The sequence below is a fragment of the Suillus fuscotomentosus genome (genome assembly GCF_016647785.1).
Source record: "Suillus fuscotomentosus strain FC203 chromosome Unknown F5891scaffold_87, whole genome shotgun sequence".
NCBI classification, from domain to species: domain Eukaryota; kingdom Fungi; phylum Basidiomycota; class Agaricomycetes; order Boletales; family Suillaceae; genus Suillus; species Suillus fuscotomentosus.
This window is the reverse complement of record NW_024539599.1, coordinates 124,650-152,381: the sequence shown is the minus strand read 5'-3', so window position 1 is coordinate 152,381 and position 27,732 is coordinate 124,650. Positions and strand designations below refer to the sequence as shown.

The following is a 27,732-nucleotide window of genomic DNA, read 5'->3' as shown; positions in this document are numbered from 1 at the left end:
TTCCAAAAGGACGTGCTCGTAAAGCAGCAGATGTTCAGTACGATCACGGATCGACTGTTGCTGCGCGTGCAGAAGCTCGAGGGCGCTACATTAATATGGGAGGAGATTCGGGACATCCACAAAGGGAAGACTGAACTCGTCCAAATAGACCTGAGGCACCGACTCCAGGATCTGCGATGTGAAGAGGGTGGGGATGCGAAGTCTCACCTGAGCGAGCTCCTACGCTTGCGCGAATCGTTGGCTGGAATGGGCGCAGATGTCGAGGATCGCGACTTCTACGCCATTATCATCGGCTCCCTCCCAGAGTCCTATAGGCCGCTGCTGTCGTCGATAAACGCAGCAGCGAGAGTCACACAGACACCCATTACCCCCTACGAACTCATCAGTGTCGTCAGCGAGGAATACGAGCATTGTTATGAACTAGGATAGTTCTTAACAACAAAGGCTCGATAGAGCGTTCACGTTGTTGAGATTTGTATAGCTCTTCAGATAAGAAGAGGTTCGTAGACTTAGTCAAAGGAGTGCTTCGACTAAGAGATCGATTCAGATGTCTTAAGATTGGTGGTCTTAAGCGAAGGAAGTTTCTGGGTAAAACCTAGTAAGATTGAAGTGACGTTCCTAAGTAAAGTACACGTGCTTAAATAGGAAACTATATGCGCACGGACCAGGGCTACGGTGAGAAGATAGTACAAGAGTCGAATACGGAAATAAGACCAAGAAAGGAAAGTTAAGTCGCTAAGGAAAATGTAGGGCATAATGGCAGATACGCGAGAAGTAAAGGAAATAGAGTTCTTGTAACATTACCCCCTCACTAGGGTTGAAGCCACCGGATTCAATCATCCTGATTAGCGTAGTAAATGGGATCATCCGAGTAATCTAGGGCATCTGGACCTTCGTCTGGTCCGGCTTTCATGCGTTCTAACTCGTAGAGCGCTTCTTCTTCCCTGCATTGGGCAGCATATGTGTCATCCAAATCATTCTCCCAGAGTGCGAGTACTTGGTAGAATCCGTCGTCCTTCCAGGTTAAGGAGGTGGGGGATTCCCCAGTGTAGTGTGGGCAGTAGAGCGAAAGATGGCCTGGAGATAATTCTCGACAGACGTGGCAGTAGTATTCGGGACAATGAACTTGCCTATGCCCGAGCGTTTTGCAGTATCTGCAAACATGATTCTCATCGGGGTTAGAGGAGGTCGCTCGTAAGGGCGATGGACCCGGTTTCGGGCTAAGTGCTTCATCTGCGCTGGTAGCGCGTTTCTTCCCTTTATTAGTACGGGAATGCTGGCCTCGTACTCTCTTTCTGGATGGGGCGGTTCGTCGTATAGGATGGTGGACTGCGACATCTTGTCGTTCTGCCTCCGCGATTAGCTCAGCGGGAGTGGCAGGTTGGGTTCTTCCCAACGCTTGTATCGGTACGATCCCATCTGTAAAGGTATGCGAAGATAATGAGTCCGGGATGACGAGCGGGGGATGAATATGGAGTGTAGCCAGTGCGTCGGCTAGATCTTGCACCTCGTAGTGCGAAAGGCACTGGTGGTTTGGGTCAGCAGCGATTTCTTCGCGGGTGGCGGAAAATGCAGTATAAAGATGGGGAGGGTGTTCGATGGTTTCTACGGCGGGAGCGAGGACGGGAATTGCTTGGGGATTTTCTTCTCTTAGGGACGCCATTATGGCTTCCGTTGTCTGCGCAAGATTATTGACCACAGCCAATAGCTCATTAGGAACGTTAGCGGGAAGAGTAGGTACGGCGTCTTGATAAGAGGGAGGAGAGACTCCATCTGTGGTTGCGGGGTTCGTAGGAGAAGGCGGGCGAGCAACTCCTGCGGTTTGCTCTGCGACGATGTGGGTGACCGTTCTAATATCATCTTTAACTTCCTCAGGAATAAGACGCAAAGCAAAGTTGCGTATGCGCCTCTGCATATGCATGAGGCTGTGGCGAACTGTGTTGTCTTCGACGAGGCGGCAGACTCGCTCGATGATCTCAGTGGCTCGGATGATGTTGATAAGGATGTTAATGGAGTGGGCGTTTCTTCCGAAGAGAACTCTGGTGAGCTCAATAGCATGTTGGGGGCAGAGGAGTGCTGCCTCGATGAGGGTGAGGTCTTCAGCTTGGGTGATGAAGGTTTCGTATCGTTCGTCGTTGGAGTCGAGGGTGGCAGTTTCGAAGGTAGAATGGTAGGGGAGTGTGTAGGTAGATGTGGGGAATGGCATATTGGTTGCAGGTCTTGTATCTGGGTGAAAACGATGTCGTCGAGGTATTGGGTGATTTCAAATTGCGCTTCTGACTTTATAGGCTCTAAGGGTCTCTTCGGCATTTTCCAGGTTCTTTTCGGGGATCCATTCGTTGCTAGCCGAAGAATACCCTTTCCACAATATGAGATATCGACGGCGATTTCCATTTCCTTTATGTGCGAGGATTGCTTCTATTTCATATTCTTCTTCTTCTGCGAGAACATCAGGTGGTGGTTCTAGAAAGTTCGGACCGTGTACGTCATTTTCGCGATAGGAGGATAGCTGCGAAGCGTGGAACGTAGGGTGGATCCTCCATTGCAGCGGTAATTGGAGCGTAAACGTAATAGGGGATAGCACGGCCGTGATAGTGAACGGGCCGTATCTTTTGGGTGCCAGTTTCCGGGATGGGAGTTTTAGTCTTAAATTGGCAGCTGACAACCATACCTTATCTCCGACTTTCCATGGTTCGTACTTCTGTCCGAAGGATCTTTCCGCCATGCGTTGCATAGCAATGTTATGACAGGAGACGGCTTCTTCTCTTATCTTTTGAAGAATTCTGACTTGTTCCTCAGCAGCGGGAACGTCTGATTCCGGAAGTAAGTGTGGGAGAGCTTTCGGCTCGTATCCCATCATGATAAAGAAAGGGGATGCATCCTTTGCGGAGTGTCTTCTGTGATTGTGAACAAATTCTGCCATAGGGAGATGTTCCACCCATTCGGAAGGATTGTTCTGGCAATACATTCGAAGATACGTTTCGAGTTCCTGGTTTAATCGTTCGGTCTGTCCGTCGGTTTGTGGGTGGTAGGCAGTGGAGGGGGCTAAAGAATAATCTAGGAGTCGTGCAAGTTCGATCGAGAATCTGGATAGGAACTGTGGTCCACAATCGGAGATTACTTTGTCATGGAGACCAAATCTTTTGAAAACGTGTTTTAAAAATAGCTTCGCCACTCCTTCCGAGGTAATTGTTTTATGGCAAGGAGTAATGATCACCCCCTTACTAAGCCCGTGGTCTACCACGACCATGACACTATCAAAGCCAGAAGAAACGGGCAGATCAGTAATGAGATCGACGGAGATCTGGGAAAAGGGGCGAGTAGCCATAGTGCTAATAGGGTGTAGGGGTGGGGTTACAGGGTGAGTGTCCACCTTCATCTGTTGGCAAGTAAATGGCGGATATAGGTGCCCATACTGGGCCACCAAGCTTCCCGCTTGACGAGTTCTTTGGTTTTAAAACGTCCGGGATGCCCAGCAGAAGGGTGATCATGATGCTTCCGTAGCAACTGCGGACGATGCGCGGGAGGAATATAAGCTCTATTTTTGTAGAACAGAATATCATCGGCGATTCGCCAGTCGCTAAGTGATGATTTCATAGGAGGCAAACATAGGCCATTAAGGGCATCCTGCGTGGCAGAGAAGAGGGGGTCGTCAAGGGGTGCGGTGGAAGCAATAGCTGCTCATAATTCATCGTCGATTAGGCGGATAAACATGGAATCAGGAAGGAGGACGGTGTCGGCATTATCTCCCGATCCGTTGCCGTGGTCTGGCCGGCGAGAAAGGGCATCCAGAACTGCTAATTTTGTACCGGGGACGTGATATAACTTTAAGTCGAAAGAAGTGAGGAGTAGTTGCCATCTGGCCTGCCTTCTGGATAGGCGTTCTGCTTTTGCGAAATAGAGGAGGTTCATATGATCAGTAAACACAATGACCGGTTGTGGATGTCCTTCGAGGTAGTGTCGCCAATGGGTGAGGGCGCGGATAATAGCTAACAGCTCGCGATCATGAATGGGGTAATTCCTCTCAGCAGGGCTGAATGACTGCGATAGGTATGCACACGGGTGGTAAACGCCATTGGTGTCAGTTTGCAGCAATACCCCTCCTGACGCGACAAGAGAAGCATCCGTAGCGACGGCGAATTGATGGTGGGGGTCGGGGTTCTGAAGAACAGGGTGCGAAGTGAAGCATTCTTTGAGCTTCTCGAACATTTGCTGGCACAGGGGCGTCCAAGAGAACGAGACATTCTTCTTTGTTAGGTCGATAAGGGGTCGAGCAATATCCGAGTAGTGGGAAACGAAGGTTCGGTAGAAGTTACAAAAACCCAAAAAGGATCGAACATCTTTAACTGTTTCAGGGATGGGCCAGTCCTTGATGCCTGCCGTCTTCCCTTTATCCATTTCTACACTTCCTGGTTTGATAATCATTCCAAGGTATTCCACTTCCTCCGCGTCGAACATGCATTTCTCCGGTTTGACAAATAACTTTTCTTTTCGAAGTTTGTCTAGAATAATGCAGGTTCATTGTTGGTGTTCGGTGGTTGTTTCGGAGAAGATGAGCATATTGTCCATGTAAATGACGAGCCATCCTTCGTTGAGTTCAGCTCTGAACGTATCGTTCATATACGCTTGGAAAGTGGCTGGGGAATTGCATAATCCGAAGAACATGACCGTGGGTTCAAACAATCCTTCTTCCGTGATGAACGCGGCTTTCCACCTGTCATCCAGATGAATCCGAATGTTATTGTATCCGGATCAAATATCAATTTTTGTGAATATTTTTGCGCCATGTAACCGTTCAACCAAAGATGATGGGAGTGGCAGGGGATACGCGTTTTTGATAGTCTGGTCATTCAAGAAGCGATAGTCCTGGCATGGTCTGAGTTCTCCGCTTTTCTTTCCTACGAAAAAGAATCCGCTTGCTTGAGGGGATTTAGATTTCGTGATGAACCCTTTGGCAAGATTTTCCTCGATAAATCTTTTTACTGCGTTTCGTTCGTTGTAGGAAAGGGGGTAAATTTTGGACGTTTTGGGAATAAATCCGGGCTTCGTTTCGATATGATGGTCGATACCGGGTCTCTTGGGGGGTAGTTCGTTCAAGCCGTTTTTTGCAAATACGTCAGAGAAATCATGGAGATACTCCGGTACCAATTCTTCAAAAGTTTTTTTTCTTTTTTCTTTTTCTTCTGAGGCGAACTCCTGTGCTTTGTTACTAAACTTGGATGACTCTTCGATTTGTCGGAGATATTCTCCTTCGTCCGTAAGTTCGGTTAGAGATGATGGTGACGTACTCCAAGCGTCTTCTTTTGTATTGAATTTCTTAGTGAAGAAGGTTTTCTGTGGTCGAGAGGTTTGCTTGACATATTTCTCGATTTCGGCAGATTTTTCTGTTGCCGGAAGGGATACCGTCTGTTTGGTCCAGTCTATAGCGGGGTTCATGGCTCGGAGCCAGGGGATCCCTAGTAGGATCTGGTCTTTTTCTCCTAGTTTGGTAATGTTGAATTTTCCTATCATCATCCTTTGGTCGATTTGGACGATCAGCGTGCAATACCGTTCTACCGGTCCGCTACTGAAGTAGCTTCCATCGGCGGTTTTAATGTAAAAAGGGTTTTCGAGTTTCTTGGTTCCGATGTTATGCTTTTTTACGAAGTCCTCGGAGATATAGGTTCCTGATGCTCCGGAATCAATTACTGCGGTGGTTTCGACGTTTTTCTGACGCGTTCGGGATACGAGGGTTATGGGGACACGAAGTTCTTTCTTTTCACCAACTGTTCGTATTAGGCGTACAGGTTTTGCTGGAGATGCTATCGTCGATATAGGTCTCCGGTTTAAAAATCCTCATCAATTCTTCTAGCTTCTTCTTCCTCTACCTTCCTCACTGCTGGGTAGGGGGCTTTCTTCTTCTGCGGACATTCCCGTGCCCGATGTCCGATCTGGTGACAGTTGAAGCATTTTCCCGTCCTCATGTATTCTTGTTTGGCTTCGTCGGTGATCCGATCAATAACCATGGCATCCCTATCTCTGGCAGGGATGTATCTTTGATCTCCGCGACCGTTCTTCTTCTGGATTTGTCGCGAAGGGAACCTGTTTCTCCGAGCTAACAATCTTGCATAGCAATTATCCAGATCGACTACTGCAGCGATGTAGTCATCAAGGCTCTTGGGTACCCCTCCTGCGTTGAACATCTTGGTTAGAAGTCCTCCGTTGAGGCCGTTCTCGAAATGATAGATCTTCATATGTTCTTCTTTGATTTTTGCTTGGGTAAGCAACCTTTGGAAGTCTGCAATGTACGTCTGCAGGCCTTCTGGGCCTTGTCTTAGTTCCAGGAGTCGTGCCAACGCGGTCCCAGATGGGTCAATCGGTCCGAAGGCTTTGTCAAAGCTTTCGTTAAATTCTTTCAAGGTTCCATAGCCCTTCTTCTGTCCGGTTGAGTCGATGTATTGGGCCTCTGCGAGGAACTCTTCTTTCCATGACCTAGCATTTCCTTCGTTCATGAACGAGGAGATGAAGATCACTTTCTGAGCGTCAGTTTTATAGATTTCCGAGTTGATATCAATGTAAGCATTGCATGAGAGCATGAATGACTTGGACTTGTCTCTGTCGCCATCGAATGTAGGAGGATGGTTGATCTTGAATTCTGTTGTCTTGGATGAGGCCGACATGTTTAATGGTGGTACAGGAGTACCAAGGTTCAGGGCTTGGAAGGTAGGGGTGAGTGAAGTCAGATTGTCGACCTTTTCTTCGCCTGCACTAGCTGTCTTGCTCAGTCAGGATTTTTCTGTTCTGGTTTCGAAGTTTCTTTGACACGTATGGATATAGGTGTCTTTCTGGACTTCAATCTTTTGTTACGAACTAGGATAGTTCTTAACAACAAAGGCTCGATAGAGCATTCACATTGTTGAGATCTGTATAGCTCTTCAGATAAGAAGAGGTTCGTAGACTTAGTCAAAGGAGTGCTTCGACTAAGAGATCGATTCAGACGTCTTAAGATTGGTGGTCTTAAGCGAAGGAAGTTTCTGGGTAAAACCTAGTAAGATTGAAGTGACGTTCCTAAGTAAAGTACACGTGCTTAAATAGGAAACTATATGCGCACGGACCAGGGCTACGGTGAGAAGATAGTACAAGAGTCGAATACGGAAATAAGACCAAGAAAGGAAAGTTAAGTCGCTAAGGAAAATGTAGGGCATAATGGCAGATACGCGAGAAGTAAAGGAAATAGAGTGATTGTAACAAGCATAGAATGCTCATTGAACGTCGTCCCACTAAGAAGGGAGGAAACTCTGCCCTAGCAGCGAGGTCAACGAGCACTAAACCTCACACCTCAAACAACTCCACCGCGGCCAATCCAGACATCACCTGCTTTAATTGCGACCGCAAGGGTCATTATAAGCAGGATTGTTGGAGGAAGGGAGGTGGGAAGGAGGGACAAGGTCCCAGGCAGAACCAAAGGAAGGGAGGACGCGGTCCAAAGGAAGGTGCTAATGCTGCCAAGCAGACCAGCGCGCAGGATGAATACGCATTCGCGATGTCAGACTTAGCTGCAATAGCGAAGGATCTCGACGTACCTGTAAGCCGGCGCGGAGCCATCATGGACTCCGGCGCTACCTCGCATTTCTGCCCGGACCGTACCAAATTCTCCAATTTCGTCCCCATCCCACCGCAGGACATACACACCGCTGATGGATCAACCGTCAGTGCTATAGGACGCGGGGATGTCCAAATAGACTTACCCCTGGGAGCCACACACACCTCCGTGACGCTGAAAAGTGCCCTCTATGCGCCCAACATGGCGTTTACTCTCATTTCCACCAATAGAATCACTGCTGCAGGGTTAGCAGTCCATTTTGAAGGGAATAAGTGCAAGATACTCTCACCTGGCCCCAAACGAAAGCTCATTGCGGAAATCCCACAAGTGGATGGTCTCTACAGTGTTAAGACACGTCAGCAGGAGCGCGCGAACGTAGCGAAGGAAAAACTTACGCTATACGAAGCCCATCGAGTACTAGGGCACATCTCCCAACTGGCCGTCCAGCATCTTGTGAAGGAGGGTCTTGTGGAGGGCTTGGACGTGGACATATCCACTGATCCGACTTTCTGCGATACCTGCGCTAAAGCAAAGTCAGCGCGAGCCCCTTTTCCCAAAGAGGCTACCAGGAGGGCAAAAGGATACGGCGAAGTCGTACATACCGACCTCTGGGGCCCTGCGCAGACTGAGAGCATTGCCGGCTCAAGGTATTACATGAGCTTCACCGATGACTACTCCCGGGAGACTGTCATCACGTTCCTGAAGAGCAAGGGTGAGGCACTGAACGTGTATCGGCAGTACCAGGCCCAACTCACCACGCAGCATGACGTGCGCATCAAAACGCTACGTTCGGACAGGGGAGGAGAGTACCTCAGCGCGGACTTCAACGCCCTCTTGAAGGAAAACGGCACCAGAAGGGAGCTAACTGTACACGACTCTCCTCAGCAAAACGGCGTGGCCGAAAGGTTAAATCGTACCTTGGTAGAGCATGCATGTGCCATGCTGATAGCATGAGGACTGCCGAAATATCTCTGGGCCGAAGCCATTAGTCACGCAACATGGCTCAAAAACCGCCTACCTTCGAAGGCGATCCCAGGCCATACTCCATATTCCCTGGTACATGGCAAGAAGCCAGACCTGTCCGTGGCGAAAGAGTTCGGGGTGCCGTGCTATGTCCATGTTGGCGACGTTGGGAAGCTGGATGCGAAGGCAGGAGAGGCCGTATTCGTGGGAGTGGATGCCCAGAGCAAGGCATTCCGGGTATACTGGCCGGGGAGGAGAAAGGTATCCGTCGAGCGTAACATTACCTTCCCACCTTCGAATGTTGAGGTGGCTGCTGATGTACCGGCCGAGGGGGAGTCCAGACCTGCCCAACCTCAGTTTCCTACCGGACCTACCCAACCTCAGCTTCCTAGCGGCCAGACACCAGCACCACAACCCCCATCTACTCCACCAAGAGCCTCCCACCAACAAGAGACGCCACCGGCACCTAGAGCCACAAGGATGCGGCCACCGCCAGGGTACTACTCGGCGCTAAACGAGGGGGAGATAGCCACACTGGCAGCCCAATCAGCAGGATACGAGGAACAGATTACTCACCTATACGCGCAGGCAGCTGTACAACCCGAGCCGACCCTCCAACAAGCTCTATCCGGTCCGGATGCTGAAGAATGGAGAGAGGCGATACAGTATGAGTTGAGTCAGTTGGAGAAGTTAGGAACCTGGGAGCTTGTCGACGCACCTGACCGTGCAAATTTGATCCCGTGCCACTACGTACTGGCGACAAAGCGTGGCCCAAGCGGAGAGAAGTTGAAACTCCATGCAAGACTGGTGGCGAACGGACAGCGCCAGAAATTCGGCGTCGATTATTTCGACACTTTCGCGCCAACCTCCAACATGACGACAATAAGAGCCGTACTCACCATGGCGGCCAAACTCGATTGGGAAGTCCACCAAGTGGATATTAAGAGTGCGTATTTGTATGCTGAACTGAAAGAGGACATTTACATGCGCCCCCCGCCTGGATACTTGAAGAGTGGTGATGAAGGCAAGGTCTTGAAGCTGCGGAGGAGTCTGCCCGGCCTGAAACAGGCGGGCTATGAGTGGTCTGAGGAGTTAGCATCCGCATTCGCCAAGATGGAGTTTACCCGTTCCCAAGTCGACCAAGCCGTATTCTATCGACACACCGAAGACGAGCACACTGTCGTGACTGTCTCCGTCGACGATATGGCCGTTACATCGAAGCACTTGCACCATATCATCAAGTTCAAGGACGATCTCACGCAGTACTTTGAGATTTCGGACTTAGGTGAATTGAATTGGTTGCTGGGTCTAAAAGTAGAACGAAACCGTGCTGCGCGCACCATCCGGCTCTCTCAGAAAGCTTATGTCGAAACCATCCTGGAACATTTCAATCTCACTAACGCTAACACTGCTGCCACGCCCATGGATACGGGCGCAGCACTCTCAGAGTCACATTCTCCCTCTACTCATGCTCAAGCCGAAGCAATGGAGAATGTCCCTTACCAGCGTGGTATCGGCTCGCTCATGTATGCTGCTACCAGCATGCGTCCGGACATTGCATTCGCGGTCTCCATCCTATCTCAGTTCATGCGCAACCCAGGACCTGCACATTGGGAGGCCACCAAAAGAGTCATGAGGTATCTTAAGGGTACGTCGGACTATGGCATCACCCTCGGCGGGCTGGATACAGGCTTAGAAGCCTACGTTGACGCTGACTGGGCGTCCCAAGCTCATAGGCACTCAATGACCGGCTACATCGTGCTACTAGCAGATGGTCCGGTTGCCTGGAGCGCCCGCAAGCAACCACTCATAGCCCTATCTACCGCCGAAGCCGAATACATCGCCCTGACCACTGTAGGTCGCGAGATCATGTACCTACAGCTGCTCATTGAAGAGCTGTACGAGTCCCCTCCTACACCAGTGTACTGCGACAATCAGGCCGCGATAGCCCTCGCGTCTAACAACAAATTCCATTCGCGCACCAAACACATCGACCTACGCTATCATTTTGTCCGGTTCCATGTCCAGAACGGCACCTTCGCGCTCATCTACTGCCCTACTGAGGAGAATGTCGCGGACGCCCTCACCAAAGCCCTACCACGTCCCAGACTCGAGAAGTTGAGAGGATTGATGAAGCTGGAATGCGCTCAAGGGGGAGTGTCGAGAGTAGAGTCGTCGGACACGCCGGAGTGAAAGGTACGAGCGCATCCGTCATGCGGACGTTTGTGACATCGGCCAAGTACAATGTCTTAAAGTCATTTAGTTTTTCTTTCCTCGTTCTTCCGATTCTCCCGCATGATAAAATAGCACGTCGTTTGCAGAAACATCTCAGTGCTTGTCCCCAAGACTGAGATGTAAGTTACTTAATGTTTTCGTACCGTTTACCAAGCTCACAAGTACCAATAGCATTTGTCCTATCTAGGTACATATCTAATATACCAGAGTGCTTGTCCCCAAGACTGAGATCATTTGTCCTATCTAGTCGTTGCTCTCTTGTCCTGCTCGCACCAAAAGTCTACATTGCGATGATTTTATTGGTAAGATGGAGTACAGGCTTAATAAATTATAACATGTTCAAGTTGAATTTGGGACAGAGAGACGTGAGTTTAAATTAGTCACGTGATGCTGCGCACTGCTAAGCAATGCGCCGTGGCGGTACAAGGCGGTACTCGGAGGTTAGGCCTTTAGGCACAAGGAAGGTCACGGTATGATAGGCCCATGCTGTTCTTTGACTATCCATAGCCTCTTCAGCCAAATCAGCCCAAATTTCATCAACGTTCTTCTGCCTAGGCTACACTTTAAATCACCGCACAGTTCTCACAGCAGGCTGCACTGCTTCCGGGGACCAGAATAACTCCATTTGTGTATAAAACTAGAGGCGCATCCGCAGACATCATTATGGTCATTGTCGAGGAAAAGTGCATGCAATCTGTTCCACCCCCTCCTTATTTCCCTAATGCCAGCACTCTACCCCCACCCCCTTTCCCTGGTGAACATCGTGGAGTAGCGAAGCCATCTGACCTACCTCCCCACCTATTATTGAAGATCGTGTATATGACGTTTCCGCAAACGCCTGGGATTGACGAGGGAAAGATAGAACGTCAGAGAAAGACACTTTGTTGGCTCTCCACACAACTCCGGTCGGTTAATCGCTCATTTTACATTGGTGCGTGCTGTTCAAGTCCTTTGACCATGACGGCCGGAACTCACCTTGCCAGCGAAGCGTGTGAGCATGTGCTGCGCTCCACATATTTACCCGCATACAACTCGATGATACGCCCTCCCTACTCATCAGATCCATTCCCATTTTCTTCCTCGGCTTCTACTTCCTCTTGTGATACTCTGCAACGAGAGACCAAAGTTCTCGACCTCTTCATTGCACTCAAGGTCCACGAAGATGTTATGGTCGATGACTCATCGCTTCACCTCGAGCGAGAGGATTCGTTCAAAGACCTTTTCGACCTTATGCAACCGCGCAGCCGGCTAGAAGACCTCGTTCGACACTACGGTGTCCGCGAGGGAGTTGTCCACACAAACCCACATGGAGTGAACGCCTCGCCTTCATCGTCCAGCATGTTCAGGGTGAATAATAGTGGAATTGGATCTGCGAGCACGAGCAAGTGGACATCAGACCTTGCGCCAGTACCATTCAGCGCGCTGTCTATTTCATTCTCGCCAAGGCGGGTTGGCCTCGTTCTAACAGCTTCAGGTAGGAAACGGACAATTGTGGATGTAGCACGGACGAGAGATGAGAAGCTAGAGGTTACCGCAAAGAAACTTGTGTTGCAACTAAAGGTTTGGCTCAGCGATGGTCCAAGATAATCTAGTGGCATCATTTAGTTTCAGAGTCCTTTCTTTCAGTGCTTGTTGATAGCACGTGGACTTTTTAAAGTGCAGTTCTCCAAGAATGAAGTTGTGAGTTTCAGGCATGCAACGTTCTAAAAGTACCTGACATGATAAGGCCGAGGGGGTACTTTGCTGATAGGCACACACCTATAGGGATCAGTAGAGATCCACACGATATTGAACTTGAAACTATGTGTGTTCCAGAGTCCTTCCGAGGCTGCGAGACGATCCGAGTTTCAGAACCTGAGGTTGATGAAACACAGTCGCAGTGGCCACACCCTGAAGCTTCATTTGGGTGCCCGGTTCCTCCGAGCCAGCTTGAGGAACTCAGTTATCAAATCAAGTTCTGCACATAATACGAGTCGGTCCAACTTGCCGACGTCAGCTGATCCGTCCAGAAATGTCCAAACTGGTCCCGCTTTGAGTCTAAGCTTATTGCACCTACTACTAAGTTAGTACTTAGTCTAGTAGCACGCACGTCTCGTGTCTGTATATGCACTACTCAAGAGTCAATTGATCGTCTAAAAAAATGCCTCGACGCGCAAAGGTGCATTTTGTATCACTGAAATCATCCCTGGTCAACCTCCCAATATCAGTTTACGGTCCCCTTCTCGAGAGACAGATTGTATGTTCACATTGTTTCTTCGTCTCATACTTTAACTCTGACTTCGGTTGGAACTATCCTGATCGCTACTGCAGCGTCCGCAAACCCTTGCTGTCCACTTGAAGCCCACCGATGGCGAGGGAAGAGAGGCATATGTTGGCTGGACCGGCATGGCTTCTGCATCATCCCTTGCCTTATTCAACTCTACCGCAGCCGAACGTGGAATAGAAACCCTAGAGATAGATCCTCAGTATGCAGCAGGTTTGGGCTTCAAAGAAGGAGACGTGGTGCGCTTTTTATTCCCGCGTATAGCTGTTCCTTCCTCCGGCTGATGGTGTAGCTTGAATCGGCAGGTGGAATTAGGATTATTATATGACCTCCCATACGCAAAGACGGTGAGCACTGAGCCCCTCAGTGCAGATGACTGGGACGTAGTGGTAGGTCCTGACATCCCGGCTGACTAGCTGTCTTGACTCCACCTATGCCAGGAACTGCATGCAGCACACGTTGAAGGTACTCTCCTCTCCCAAGTGCGAGTCGCGAATGTCGGACAAGAGATCAATGTTTGGGTGCTCGGGCGGACGAGAGTACGATTAAGAATCGGTGTGTGCCATCATACTATCTTGTTCACATTGGTACCCCCTACTGATCTTCCCTTAATCGCAAGTCTCGCTCGACACGTCTGTGACCGCAGCGCTGCTCACGACAGATACCGAGGTCACCATTGCTCCCAAGTCGCACAGGAAATCCAAAGCAGAAACCAAATCATCATCACCAACCAGCTTAGAGCACGGAACCGTTGTGTCGACGCAGGACAAACCCTCATATCCATCCGAAATCCTCCGGGTGCTCCCTGCGCGCCTTGTCAACGTTCCCGAAACGACCAATTTACCCGACGCCAAAACGCGCGCATACATTCATCCTTACACCCTATCGCTGCTTACAGGGACTCAGTACATCCCGTTCGACCCAAATCCTAACCCTCCACGTTCGGGATGGTGGTGTGCGCGTGCACGTTGGCTGGAGCCGCCCAAGGATCCGACGAATATCATAAACTCCGATACTAAAAAAAATGCCGGCATCAAACCAAGTGCTGAAGCTGAGCAGGAGGATGGCGAAGCAAAGATAATGCACCCAGGGTCGAACAAAGAGTTGGGAGCAAAGGATGATGAAAGGAACGGAAAGGACGGGTGGGAAGTGTGGCTGGGAATCTCTGATTCCGTTTTGGAGACCCATGTGATGTTTGTCGGTGAAGTGAAGGGTGGGGTCGGGGACTGGGATCTCGTTCGGTGCGTTACTTTCTTTTCTTGTATGTAGTTCCACCACCATCGCTAATATAATGACTTTGTAGGATATCGCTCACAGGTGCCCGTGAGCAAGGGCCCACAATCAATGGAAACCTCGATGAGTACGTTGGTACATCCCCTTGGGTGCGACCTCAGCTGATCATTCTGTTAGTCCTGCGTCCGCATCATCTTCCCCTCCAACTTCGGCAGCGATCTCACCAGAGCTAGTGACACCATCGCTTCATCTATCAGGTGTCTCTAATATTCTCGAAGACATGACAAAGACTTGTGTCGCGACCTACGCCGTACATGCGCGCAAAGATGTCGTTCAGGGAGGTATGTGTAAAGGATTTTGTTTGCAACGCATTCTGATGGATTTTCGAACCTCGCGTGTCCACATGTATCGCAGTCCCTGGCATCTTAATAACAGGCCGTCAGGGAATGGGCAAGACATCAGTTGCGAAGGAGATCGCGCGCAGACTGGAAGCAGATGAGCGCGTGTATGCTTGTGAGTGGGATATCTTGTGCTCTAATGCTTTTCTGGTCTAACCATTTTTGTTGCTACTCGAAATCTTCAATATCAATCAGCCATACATTATATTGACTTCTCCCCGCTCGCATCCAAGCCCGCTCAGACCCTCGGTGCACTCTTTCGCCACCTCTTTGTGCTAGCACGATGGCACAGCCCCTCCGTCCTTATCTTCGACAACCTCGACAAAGTCTGTGCTGCAGAGGTCGAGCAGGCGGATTCTTTCCGCCAGCGACATATAACGGAGCTCTTCCTCATGCAATATAGTTCCAATGCACGCCTTGCACCATCGAATTTCCGTGGTATCGTACTCCTCGCCACAGCAGAAAGCCAGACTAGCGTGCACTCGCTACTACATACGCTGCATGTCTTCAAGGATGTCGCTTCCATTCCTCCGCCGGGAAGGGAGGCACGGAAGGAGGTGGGTTCCTCCTTCATTATTGGTGCCTTTTGGGTAGAAACGACTCGAACAGATTCTCGCCAGTCTTGTGTCACGCCGGCTTGCCATGGCCAAGGAGCCATTGTCATTTGTTGTCGATGAATCCGACCCACCTGAGTACACTCGACTCGCAGTAGGGACGGAAGGCTATTCTCCTGTAGACCTGCGCGACCTTGTCACACGGACGATACAGGTCGCCGTTGGACGGGCAGTGTCAGAAGTGGGCGTGGGCGTTGAGAAGGTGAGCATTATCTGATGCGCATGTTTCACTATTTGACGATGGTTCGGGAAGGTCACACTTTCTGCGAAAGATTTTGTAGAGGCCCAAGAGGGATTTGTGCCTCTCTCGCTGAGGGATGTGCCCTTACAAAAGTCGGACGTTGAGTGGGCTGACATTGGCGGTGCGTGCTTCCCCTTGAGAATATCTTATTGTTGGTCCATTAATTGTGGCGATGCAGGCTTAAAGGACACCAAGCTCGCGTTGAGGGAAACCTTAGAATGGCCGACGAAGTATGCTCAATTGTTCAAGCAGTCTCCGCTGAGGTTGAGATCTGGGTGTGTTTATAATACTCTGTTGTGTATGCGATTTATGGAGGGAATGCAGGCTACTATTGTACGGCTATCCTGGCTGTGGAAAAACGCTACTTGCGTCAGCCGTCGCGAAAGAGTGTGGGCTGAACTTCATCAGCATCAAGGGTCCAGAGCTGTTGAATAAATATATCGGACAGAGTGAAAAATCAGTGCGTATATATGATTTTTCTCAAGGAAACACTCACTCTGTTTAGGTGAGAGATATTTTCGATCGTGCATCGGCTGCAAAACCCTGCGTACTTTTTTTCGACGAGTTTGACTCGATTGCACCAAAGAGGCAAGTTTATGTTTATGTACTCTCTGTTACATCCATAAATGTTGTCTGCAGAGGACACGACAGCACAGGCGTGACGGACCGTGTGGTGAATCAGATGCTAACCCAGATGGATGGTGCCGAGGGGCTCGATGGAGTCTATGTTCTCGCTGCAACGAGGTGGGCTATTTCCATTGATCACATTGTCCGATTGTTGATCTTTTGCAAGTCGACCAGACCTTATCGACTCCGCACTACTTCGTCCTGGTCGGCTTGATAAATCGTTGCTATGCGACTTGCCTGGTATCGAGGATAGAAAAGAGGTCAGTGCCCCACCGTGTTTCATATACTACAATCTTGACATTGTCTTGTGCACCTGTTCAGATTTTGGTTGCAGCATCCCGGAAGCTAACGCTCGCACCTTCTGTGGACTTTGATCGACTTGCAAGTGTCACTGAGGGCTTCTCGGGTGCGGATTTACAGGCTCTCGTGTACAACGCGCATCTGGAAGTAGTGCATGCTGCTATAGATGCTGGGAAGGCGGATGGTGATAGTGGAGGTGATGTCGAGGCGGGCCGGAGGAGAGCTGGCGCGGGTCTGGCTGATGAGGTCCCGGTGAAGTATGTGGTGCTGGGCGCTGGGAAGGATGCAGCAAAAGCTGCGTCTAAGGCAGACGAAACAAAAATGCAACGACGAGTAAGAAACTGCGCTCGTGCTGGCACAGATGATTGATATGTTTCTAGCTGCAACAAATTAAGGCATCGAAATCTGGGGGGATGGAGGAGGACAGCAGGGCTGTTGTAACGCCCAAGAAGGTTTGTGTTTTTTCTCTTCTCATATAGATCCCTCTAATGAATGCTGTTTTCTGCAGCACGAAATTTCTCAAGAGCATCTATTGAAAGTACTTAAGACGACAAGGCCGTCTGTTTCACGCGAGGAACAGGTAAGGCTGGGGAGAATGTAAGCGTCTTCTTTTCCACCAAGTGTCAACATTCATTCATCATGGGCAAACTAGATATCGGGAGTTCGTGTCAGATCGAGGTGGCGGCGAGAAGACATTCCCAACACCGGGCGGTGATAGCCGAGTGGGGAGTCGAGCGTCACTGGGATGATGGGCACTGTGCTCAGATGCTGCATGTTAAGGCCTGAGTCTTATGATCAAGTATCCAACACAGGATCCGAACTTTGACTGCAGCCCGAGATCGTCCTGACTTCTTACACGGTCACATTAAAAGCATTATTTATTGCCTCACAACTCCAACCGAGTCTTTCGTAGACCCTATGATAGAAACGGCTATTTCCTTTTTCATTAGGGACTCAGGCCTCCTCAGGCCCAGGGGCAGGCTAAAGTACACTAAACGTTAGACGTGGGTAATACCTAGGACCCAGTTGATAAATGTGCTCGTGCGTGTCACTCTACAATTTGTTCTGTCTAGATAAGACATTGCAAGATTCCCGGGCCTGCTGCAACTGCAAGCCCGTGTGCCGGCACAGCCCCTGGTTTCCGGGTCTCGGGACCCCGAAACGCGGCAGCTGTGCTTTATTCACAACCAACACGATCCCACATACAGAACTCGTTGAATTTTTTTACAAGTAGAATGGGCCCATCGAAGAAATCCCAGAGACGTGCTAAAGCACCATTGCCATGTACGTCGATCTTGATAACAACAAATGATGATGATTTGTTAATATTGCTAACCCTAGTGAGGTCCCGCACAACAAGATCCAAGGGTCGAGTGAGTGTCACGCATGTCATCCATGCATCCCACTCACGTTTTGTCTCGTCATTTGATTCTTGTATCCTACACAGCCTATAACAGATCCAGAACAGAATACTCAGCTTCTTACAGAGCAACTTCGCTCGCAGGGTCTCTACGCTGCACAAACAGTGGGCGATGGCAATTGCCTATTTCGGGCTCTCTGCGATCAATTCTATGGCTCGCCGTCGCAGCACCTCCAGCTGCGCCAAGATATATGTGACTGGATCGAGGGCCATGCGCAACGCTATCAACCCTTTTGTGAGGATGAACGTGGACTAAGCGCCCATTTGCGGTGCATGCGAGAACAAGGTGTGCCAGGGCTTGCCCTCCCGATTTCTTCCTGTGCAGCGTTGTGACGCGCTATAGGCACTTATGGCGGGCACCTTGAACTTTCTGCATTCGCGCACTTTGCGCGAAGGAATGTCAAGGTTATCCAGCCTGGATTGGTATACGTCATTGAGTGGAAGGCGGGTGCCGAGAGCGAGGACCAGTCATCATCTCAAGATAACGAGCGAGATGCGCGGAGGAAAAAGAGGCAGCAGCAGCGCGACGAGATGAACGATTCGCAGGAGTCAGAGGGGACAATATACGTGGCGTCAGTCATCATTTCCCCTAGTATACCTATTGGCTACGCGCTAACCTGCCTTTCTAGATATCATGACTGGGAACATTTTTCTTCGATACGAAACTTGAGAGGGCCGCACGCTGGTCTTCCCGAGGTTTGTGAACTACCCGCCGACGCAGTACCGCCTGCTGCTTCGCCCGCCAAGAAGAAAGCCGTCTCCCGGAGCAAAGCCAAATCTGATCTCAAGAGTTTTCCCAAGAATAGTCCAATCGACAATGTTAAATCGAATCGTGAAAATACACCACCAACACCTGCACATGTCCCACTCCCCATATCCCGCTCACCCTCACCCCTTTCTTCCACTGGTTCCTTGAACATCGAGGTGGACTCACTACTTCCCGTCCCCGGTCAGCCGACCGGTCCCCATCAGTCTTTTACATCGAGTATCAGAACTCATCGGTCACCAAAGCGTTCTTTCGACGAATCATCTGGATCGTCGACATCTGACGCGATTTCTAAGCGAACGCGAACGCGAACCTCACGACGCTCGCCCTCTCGCACACCCTTGAGTCAAGTCAAGGCAGATGATGACATGGATGACTCGACCCCAGACCTCTCCACCCCCGGCTCCTCCGCAGAATCCAGCCGTTCATCATCTTCTGCTTCATCTCCGCTTCCTAGTACCCCTCCCGCATGCAATACGCCGCCTCCTGAAACTCATAAACCCCTTACTCGACGCCAGCGCAAGGCACTCGGTCTTCCAAAGTCACGTACTGCGTATACGAGCGCAGGAAAGATTGTCATTCCTGGCGGGAAATTCAAGAAAGCTTCCAAAGCGGCTGACGATGAGGAATGGCAGAAGAATGGCACCGGGCGGCTTGACGTGCGCGGGTTTCGCGAGCTCAAGATCTAGCCTTCATGCATCATCAAAGTCTTCGCCACGAATCTGCACGCATATTTTTACGCCCCTCCATCTAGAACATTGGTCATATCCACGCAGTGATACCCAACACATCATAATTTGCATTCCATCATATCACTCTCCCATTCACGAATATGTTTACGACAGTCCTGGTGACCTAGTGCGGTGTTATTTCCATGTTAGTGCGCCATGTGCGAGCACTTGGAGACTTCATAGAAGTTCGGACTCCATCTGCACGACTGTATTTTAGCGAGTTGCATACGTGAGCTGAATGTTATTATTACGCTTACAGTCATTTGCGTATTGGTGTACTCTAGAGAAAGATATCACGAGACCCGCACGAGAAGCATTTTGGCAACTGGTTTTGTTAAAACGAAAACTAAGCGCATGGCATGCTCGGCAATAGACCCGCCATCCGCTACATCAGCTATTTAAATGTGTCTAGTACGAGGGCTCGGACGAAGCGATGATACAGCACTCAGTACTCATTCCTGAATAAGCACTCTTTACTGGTAATGTAATGTGACTGGCGCTTAGACATTGTCTATTGTTAGCGACTGAAAATAACATCCTCAGATGTAGTTGATGAGTCGGGCGATGAGGAGTCATCAGGTGCAGATCTTATCAGGGCGTTCCTGACGGACGCCGGGAGTAATGAAGGGCGATGTTTGCAGCAGTGTACACGTATTGGATACAGATCATGGATCCATGATGTATCTAAATAGATGCCTGAAGACTAGGAACGTGAGTGAATCAATATGTGGTGTGAATGAAGATATTCTCAATTAAGAATACACCAATGTCCAAACCACACGTGTTATACTGTACCCATGACCTACGCATCAAGGCATCAGAAGATGACCCTCGTGGTCCTCGATGCGGAATGTAATACGAGTGCTATCAGCGAGTTCACACTGCAACAGATCCCGAGAGCTCTCCCGTAAATCTTCCACAGCGTCCGCGTGCAGCAATCGGACAGTCTTGAGCTTCGAACCTGACATAGTACGAAGAGCGGCAAATAGTTGCATAAAATGGAATGTGGGTGCCTTGCGTAGCTTGGAATATAATCCCAGATATGAAATGGAAGGAGGGAGGGTGAGATTTGGGTTGATCTCCGTCCATGAACGGATGTAAATGACGAGGTCGTTCAAAGACAAACAGCATTCACTGAGCAGATCCAGCTCTTTTTGAAGACGGTCGGCTTGAAGGGAATAGTCGAGGTGCACGGTAGTAACATTCGCGCAGCTCAGCCTCACAAAATGTTTCCAAGTATGGTCAAGGAATGGAGGAGGGATGCAGTCGTAAGTAAGTTTTCTGAGAGCGGGGAAGTGGTTGGCGTCTCTATTGTCTGGCAGATAATCCCGCAAAAAGACCGACATGAGTGACAAGGACTGCAGCTTGGTCATGACGGGCACGTCGAGTCTAGCAGAAGGAGACCCGTCCCTTGCACTGGGCGAGCAAATTGGGCAGTGGAGCACACTCAAATTTGGTGCTGCAATTATCAATTTCATCAGATCCTCTCTATAAAAAGTAATCAGCAAGTGCTGTGTGCGCGATAAGGCTAAGTCAATACCTGCAGGGGCGCAAGATGGAATCAGAACAATCAAATACGCGCAATGATGGACCACAAAATTCAGCTAGTGCCATCACGACTGATTCGGGTAGCTGCCGAAGCCAGGAATCATTATCAGGAAGCATGGGCATAGATAGATTGACGATCGACAGGTTTGGGAACTGTCGAATTATGTTGGCGAGGAGGGCGTAATCAGATGCCTCACAATGGTCATCCTGTATCAAGACATCAAGTCGTCTCGTCCACCACCCTACGTGACGGGAGCGGGCTGCTCCAGAGGATCTGCCACCGAGGGCGACAAACAAAGAAGACAGGGTAGCTGGGCGAGTGACCAGAACACTCCGATAGAGAAAATTGGTGGCGAGAACGTTCCATGTCTTACAGACAAGAATAATATTCCTCTTTGTGAAAAGAGACTCTTTCAACAGTTTGTGCTCGCGTTCTTTAAGGAGGGGACGCGGAAGATCAGATGGGTTTGGGTCATCATAGCTCAGTAGACCAGGAATATCAGTGGCGAGGCTAAATATTGTAATCCAAAGTTCAGGAGGAAAGGGGGGCAGGTTGCACACAGTGGAATCGTGGGAGATTGCTAAAGTCATGGTCCAGTGAAGTTTCGCTGTAAATTTTGTTCATCACGTAAGACCGACTTGGATGCAAGATGGGCGTACCAGTAAGAACCACTGTCCACTAAGAGAGGTGCTGGCGAGGAAGATAAAATGATTGTTTAAAGGTGTCCCTGAATTCCCTGAGACTCGGAGTTTAAGATATACCCCTTGGGAAATCGGCGACACAAGTCGCCTCGCTTACAGTCTGTAACTATTGGCTACTACAAATATACCTGATACATTCTACGCGAGGTACTGGTGGAGCAGTATTCCCGACCCCGTAGTGGATGGACTCCGGAGGGTTTTGTCTGTGCCGTTCTCTACCAAATCGTGCGTGGGAAAGTCCATCCGTGGGAAATTGGTTTCAGAACTATATCTTTTTTTGAAATCTTAATTGTCTGCGTTCATCAGGATGCCCGAAGATTTGTTTAAATCAGGGAAGACAAGAACGCGAGAGACAAAAATCGAAAAGCAAGAGTAGTGGAAGAACGAAGAAAACATTGAAGCGGCAATCAGAAACAGAGAGCCGGCGGAGTCGGGAACTGGCGCGTCAGCGGCATTTTCAAGCTCAACCCGCCCCCGACACATCACGTAACATACACTGCTCGCTTGGTGCCCGCATCTTGAAAAGGCATATTATTCACACACTTTGCAAGTCAACGGCCCGAGCTGCAGATCCGTGGCTTCTGTTCAAGCATACAAATGACAGTGTCATCACATAGAAATGTTCTCAAGTTGCTAACACTGGGACTCATCTTCCACGTCGTATTCATTGCTTCTGTTTTTGACTGCTACTTCACTAGCCCAGTTGTCCACGGCATGCTTCCTCGCAGAGCTGGCTCTGGGGAAGCAAAACGGGTCGTTCTCATTGTGGGCAAGTATAGCTTCACTTTCTGTAACACCAACTGCTCATCCATCAATTCCTATTAGGAGACGGTCTACGCGCAGACCTTCTATTTGGTGTGAACGCGTTCTCTTTTATTCCTTCCTCACCAAAGATTGTAGCGCCTTATTTGCGTGATATTATTCAAACACGAGGGGCGTTTGGATTGTCGCACACTCGAGTACCAACGGAAAGTCGACCTGGGCATGTCGCAATCATCGGTATGCCACTGCCCGATACATCAGTAATATTGGGCTGACTTCACAAAATTCAAGGGGGAATGTATGAGGATGTCTCTGCTGTGACCAAGGTAAAGTGCCCATTTCTTGTTTCTCCTTGTCATCATATACTGACGAGAATCGTGAGATAGGGCTGGAAAACGAATCCAGTCAGTATTGTAGCAACAGACACCGCGAACGATATCTCATCCTTCTCCAGGTTCACTTTGACTCCATCTTCAATCAATCTAGTCACACCTTCTCCTTCGGTTCCCCAGACATATTACCAATGTTTTCCCAAGGCGCAACTCCCGGAAAAGTTGACACTTGGAGCTACGATGAGGAGGACGAAGACTTTACGAAAGGCACGAATGTCCAGAGCTACTGCAGTCATGTTATTAAATCAGACCAAATGGATAGATGCCACCGCTCTAGATACCTGGGTTTTGGACCAACTTCAGACGTTATTTCAGAACGCATCATCGAACGACTTGCTTGATTCAGAATTACGTGCTGACAAGGTGGTATTCTTTCTGCACCTCCTTGGTCTGGATACCACTGGTCACTCATATAGGCCACACTCCAAGGTGAGCATCTCCATTAGTGCGTTTTCATTGATTTACCCCGTAAAGGAATACATGAACAATATCCAAGTCGTCGATCGCATCGTCCAACAAACAGAAGAACTTTTCTCCGACTTCTACCACGACGAAGAGACAAGCTTCGTATTTACAGCTGACCACGGCATGTCTAAGATCGGCAACCATGGTGATGGCGGTGAGGTCCGCGCTGTATCAGTTTTAACAATGAGGTACTGAAGGAGTTCGCAGACCCGGACAACACGCGTACCCCACTAATTGCATGGGGGCGAGGCATTAGGGGCCCAATGCCTGACATCATTCCTTCTTCGCACGATGAGTACTCTCGGCTCTGGCAACTTGACGACTTCTTGCGACGAGACGTGGAACAAGCGGATATTGCACCCCTGATGGCTGCGCTGCTTGGTATTAACTACCCTGTAAATTCAGTAGGAATTCTCCCTGATGCAGACCCTACGCGACCTGGCTACTTACTACCGCGAGAAGGAGAGTCAGCCTTGGCCCAGCTTGCATTGGCAAATGCAGAAAGTATTTTAGAACACTACCGAGTCAAACACGGTGCGTCCCAAATGCGCCATCTGGCTTCTCTGTCCATAACTAGCTGGCTGGTAGAATCGAAGGCCGTACAAACCATTCTATACAAAGCTTTCGAGCCTTTAGAAGAAGTCACTCAAGACGGGAAGCCTTCAAGAGTATCCTGGTTGTCCAAAATAGAACGTTTGATCAGTGATGGAGGATGGTTCGAAGCCCGTCGAGAGACAGCTGAACTCATCAAGGTCACTCTACAAGGTCTTCGATATCTCGAAACGTAAGCTGCTTGACTACCGCTAGGAACAATTACTGAGAGAATGCAGCTATAACCGAGTACTTATACGGACCATCGTCGTAATAGCATATCTGGGATGGTCTGCTTATGCATCGTTGTCAATTTTTCCCCCACCAGCTCCCTTGGTTTCAGACAGGCAGCGTACCGTGGTCATACTTGCCACCACAACCATACTAGCAACATTTTGGGCACTGTTTGCTGCAGAGAGAGCTCCATGGACGTTTTATGTCTATGTGACTTTCCCCTGCTACTTCTGGCAGCAATTCGCACTGCGTGGAGTTCCAATTGTTGTACAACAATTCAAGTCGAAGGACAGACGCGGACCTTTTGTAATTAGAGTGTTGCTTCACTTGGTTATTGTGGTGGTTGTGCTCCAGTGTATGGTCGTGCGTCGATCCTTGTTCATTTTATGAAGCTTGTTTGACTTACGAATGGTTCAGGCTGCCTACACTCATCGGTCGCTGTGGAGCATTGGTTTTGTGGTTATGGGTATTTTATGGCCGTATGCATCATGGCCAAGTCACGTTCGGTCGCAACACCCGAGACTCTTACTTTCCTGGATGAGTAGCTGTCTTGTAACTAGCATATTCCCCCTACTCAGCGTTAACAAGAGAGAGGATTTGTACATGATGTGAGCGCAGTCTGACAGATTGTGCATATTGCTTATGCTCATCTATGTCTTAGCATGTGCGGAGGGGCAATGATTATTATAGTTGCCGCAGGTTGTACGCGTTTGGCGTTGAACGGTGCTCCGAAAGCCGCAAAACTATCTGAGATCACCCAGGTAGGTAGTTGTAAATGGCGCTATGTAGTCAACTCATTCGTATCCAAGGTGTTGTTTATCTTGCTCGCCATGACCATTACTGCAAGCTCAGTGAAGAGTTTACAAGCAAAGCAGGGATTGTCCATCATTAACCAATCTTCAGCATGGCTCATACTCGGTACCCTTGCTAATCAACTGACATCAGTCATTCATCTGACTTTTACACTTCTCAGCTGTATCGTCGGCATTCCCATTCATCTCTAAAGCACAGCACAGCACTCCAACCTCAAGAATCATATCGCTTTTCCTGGGCTTCGGCGTCTGTTTCGTCATTCTTTCGATCAGTGTTGAAGGCCTATTCTATGCCGCTTTCACATGCAATTTACTCTTGTGGATAGAAGTCGAAACGATCGTCCAGTCAACTCGAGCTAGGGCCGCTTCGCAGAATCAAGGATACGAGTTTCACACTGACCATATCAGAATAGCACTCTTTTTCTTGTTTTTCGTTCAGGTGGCTTTCTTTGGAACCGGCAAGTGAGTGATAGACGAGACTGGCTTTCGTGTTGCTGATGTTGATGATCGACTATGTCCAGCGTTGCTTCAATTTCGTGAGTTTCCCCGACGAACTGATCCAGCTCTGCTGCTCACCTCTCGTAGATCGTTCTACTTGGAACCTGTGTACCGTCTGGTGCCAATTTTTAATCCATTCTTGATGGCAGCGTTACTGGTGGGTTCTTCAAACATTGCTTCGCGTACCGCCAGCCTGAAATATTACCAGATATTCAAAATTGTCGCTCCATATGTGATCTTATCAGCTGTTTTTGCCACTTTAAATGCAAGACTCCACCTACCACCCTTCTCGCTATTCCTCGTGGCTCTGACACTCACTGATGGTGCGTTGTTCCTTTTGACCTGCACCGATCACTAATATCTAGATCAGGAATGACAATGACGTTTTTCTTGAACGTCACGGATACCGGTGAGCAGGCTAGCTGGTGGTCAGATCGTATCGAATTGACATATGACACAGGATCATGGTTGGAGATTGGGCAATCGATTAGCTTCTTTTGCATAACTTCTCTATTATTGGTTTGGTCAGCTGGTATCTGCACCGCTGGGGAGTACCTCATGGTAGACACATTGGTGTCCCATAGGTCTACGGACAGTCACAAGCTAGAATGAGGATGCACTTGACCCACTGCTCGTAAAATAGTGACACGCGATTAACTATTTACGACCACAGAACAAATGTGTGTTTTCGGGATTAGGGACGGGTAAATGCTGGGCACTATTAGTATTTGAGAGGATCACAGACAGTCACTCTACAGCCCAGGTTATATGCCGACGAAGACATCACGACATATTCGTCATGTCGACAGTGTGGCCGTCTTACTATCACTTTCCGCATAGCTGGGATTTGGTCCACCCCATCGGGCAGCAGATTACGCTCGGCGTCTACTGCAATTGTGGGTACTCGAAAAAAAGGACGATCAACTAATGCACCACCGTCATGGTGACTTTACAACCTGGGCCAAAGATCACTTGGACTGCGGTGCCAGGTTACTAGCAGGGCGGGCGAACCTTGCTTTTATAGGGCCAATGGCAGAGGGCGGTGTGGTTGGTGTTACCGGTGTGCATGAATTGAGACTGAAAAAAAGTGGATGACGCCGCCACAGTGCTTAGAGGTGGACATACCTACGTATCTTCAGGGATCCATATGAATGCTCCTCAGTGACTGCCCGCACGGAGGGAGAAATAGTGAAATGATGCAATTATGATTGGCTCGTCCTGGCTTCTACATAGATACATCAATGTGTGGATTATCTTATTATGCGAAAACAGTATCTGCGCGTATGGTTCATTGTAAATCTGAAAGAGAGTAACTTCATTGATGAGAATGAGATCTGCATACCTTGTAGTTTGAGTCGTTTCAACCAAAGCGGAGGTTGCTGCACGGAGCTCCACTCGATCTTGATGGCATCTGCCCCACTGTGATCGTTCGCTTTTGGTATGCTCCACGTCTCCAGCTGCGGTGGTGCTGCACCTGAGTTTTCATCTTCGTGGAATCGTATCTGCGCCTCGATCATCAACCACCAGTTAATGAACATCATGTTGATCAGTCTGCTCGACCGACGAGGCAACGACCATGACAAGGTCCCAAGGAACAGATCATGACATTTTGCAATATACTCTGTCAAGGTTTCCACGATGGTTAAAAGTACTACTACTACTAGTACTAGTAAACATGAGGTCAAGACATGTCTGGGAGCATACAGGTGGTCTGAACTTACCTGAAGTGCATCATACTACACTCGCGGATTGGCTACCGTGCGTTTCATGAACTTCGCAAGCCTGTGCTGGTCCCTAGACCATCAATTCGAAATCACTGTGTCAACACAAATTACACAATGCCCAATACCCTATGGCGTGGGAAACATCCCAATCGGATTTCATATTGGTGCCTGGCAAGACATTCGAACGGTATTTGCAACTTGCAAGAGAAGGACGACAGTGTACGCGCAGACATCTCTTGTTGTAATTCATTGTAACATTCGAAGGTGAACGTATGATATTTCCTTGTATTATATAAAATGCATGTAGGAGATTTCCGAACAATGATCATATTGCTCTCGTCTGCTTCTATTACAACACGCTCTGTAGGTCCAGCTTGATGCTTGTAGCCTTATTTCCAAGAAAGATCAGTCTAGACGCACCATTTTTGATCAGACGAGTGTAAGGTGACTGTTACATAAAAATAGAGAGCCGATTTATTCCGGAATGCACATCTTACACTGTTCCACACCTACGTAAGGGTCGTATTCTTGTCACAATCTAGGATCATTTGAGGGCCCAAGTTTACCGCTATGTGTAACTTCAGGTTGCCTGCAGGTGTCGTTTTTGGGTGCTCTATTTGCGCCTCAACCT

The 27,732-nt window shown here is 49.1% G+C and overlaps 5 protein-coding genes across 5 annotated transcripts; 4 read left to right on the top strand and 1 right to left on the bottom strand.

The window, feature by feature from the left end:
• Positions 1–11,226: 11,226 nt before the first annotated feature.
• Positions 11,227–12,817, top strand: F5891DRAFT_1064410 (uncharacterized protein). The gene is made up of 3 exons (XM_041363054.1): positions 11,227–11,711; positions 11,769–12,460; positions 12,507–12,817. The coding sequence occupies exons 1-2, from the start codon at positions 11,444–11,446 to the stop codon at positions 12,365–12,367; spliced, it is 867 nt and encodes a 288-aa protein (XP_041219552.1). The 5' UTR covers positions 11,227–11,443; the 3' UTR covers positions 12,368–12,460; positions 12,507–12,817.
• F5891DRAFT_1064406 (P-loop containing nucleoside triphosphate hydrolase protein) lies at positions 12,818–17,515 on the top strand. Its single transcript, XM_041363053.1, has 20 exons — positions 12,818–13,016; positions 13,091–13,282; positions 13,349–13,432; positions 13,484–13,598; positions 13,663–14,284; positions 14,347–14,403; positions 14,454–14,617; positions 14,691–14,789; positions 14,870–15,231; positions 15,284–15,490; positions 15,542–15,650; positions 15,708–15,804; positions 15,854–15,989; positions 16,035–16,117; positions 16,169–16,273; positions 16,323–16,416; positions 16,478–16,789; positions 16,837–16,908; positions 16,965–17,053; positions 17,109–17,515. Exons 1-20 carry the CDS (start codon positions 12,921–12,923, stop codon positions 17,203–17,205), a joined length of 3,192 nt encoding a protein of 1,063 aa, XP_041219551.1. The 5' UTR covers positions 12,818–12,920; the 3' UTR covers positions 17,206–17,515.
• Positions 17,516–17,561: 46 nt separating this feature from the next.
• On the top strand, positions 17,562–19,698 carry F5891DRAFT_1064403 (uncharacterized protein). Its single transcript, XM_041363052.1, has 5 exons — positions 17,562–17,740; positions 17,798–17,829; positions 17,904–18,162; positions 18,220–18,448; positions 18,506–19,698. The coding sequence occupies exons 1-5, from the start codon at positions 17,692–17,694 to the stop codon at positions 19,329–19,331; spliced, it is 1,395 nt and encodes a 464-aa protein (XP_041219550.1). The 5' UTR covers positions 17,562–17,691; the 3' UTR covers positions 19,332–19,698.
• A 66-nt stretch (positions 19,699–19,764) lies between these two features.
• Positions 19,765–21,743, bottom strand: F5891DRAFT_1116441 (uncharacterized protein). Its single transcript, XM_041363799.1, has 3 exons — positions 21,582–21,743; positions 20,914–21,529; positions 19,765–20,861 (listed from the first exon to the last, which is right to left on the bottom strand). Exons 2-3 carry the CDS (start codon positions 21,510–21,512, stop codon positions 20,183–20,185), a joined length of 1,278 nt encoding a protein of 425 aa, XP_041219549.1. The 5' UTR covers positions 21,513–21,529; positions 21,582–21,743; the 3' UTR covers positions 19,765–20,182.
• A 358-nt stretch (positions 21,744–22,101) lies between these two features.
• On the top strand, positions 22,102–26,160 carry F5891DRAFT_1166288 (Phosphatidylinositolglycan class N-domain-containing protein). The gene is made up of 18 exons (XM_041365424.1): positions 22,102–22,392; positions 22,449–22,622; positions 22,677–22,711; positions 22,772–22,789; positions 22,840–22,984; positions 23,040–23,206; positions 23,252–23,396; positions 23,450–24,026; positions 24,073–24,430; positions 24,485–24,675; positions 24,729–24,828; positions 24,877–24,985; positions 25,041–25,341; positions 25,401–25,415; positions 25,465–25,534; positions 25,586–25,700; positions 25,748–25,786; positions 25,838–26,160. Exons 1-18 carry the CDS (start codon positions 22,221–22,223, stop codon positions 25,987–25,989), a joined length of 2,883 nt encoding a protein of 960 aa, XP_041219548.1. The 5' UTR covers positions 22,102–22,220; the 3' UTR covers positions 25,990–26,160.
• Positions 26,161–27,732: the final 1,572 nt, after the last annotated feature.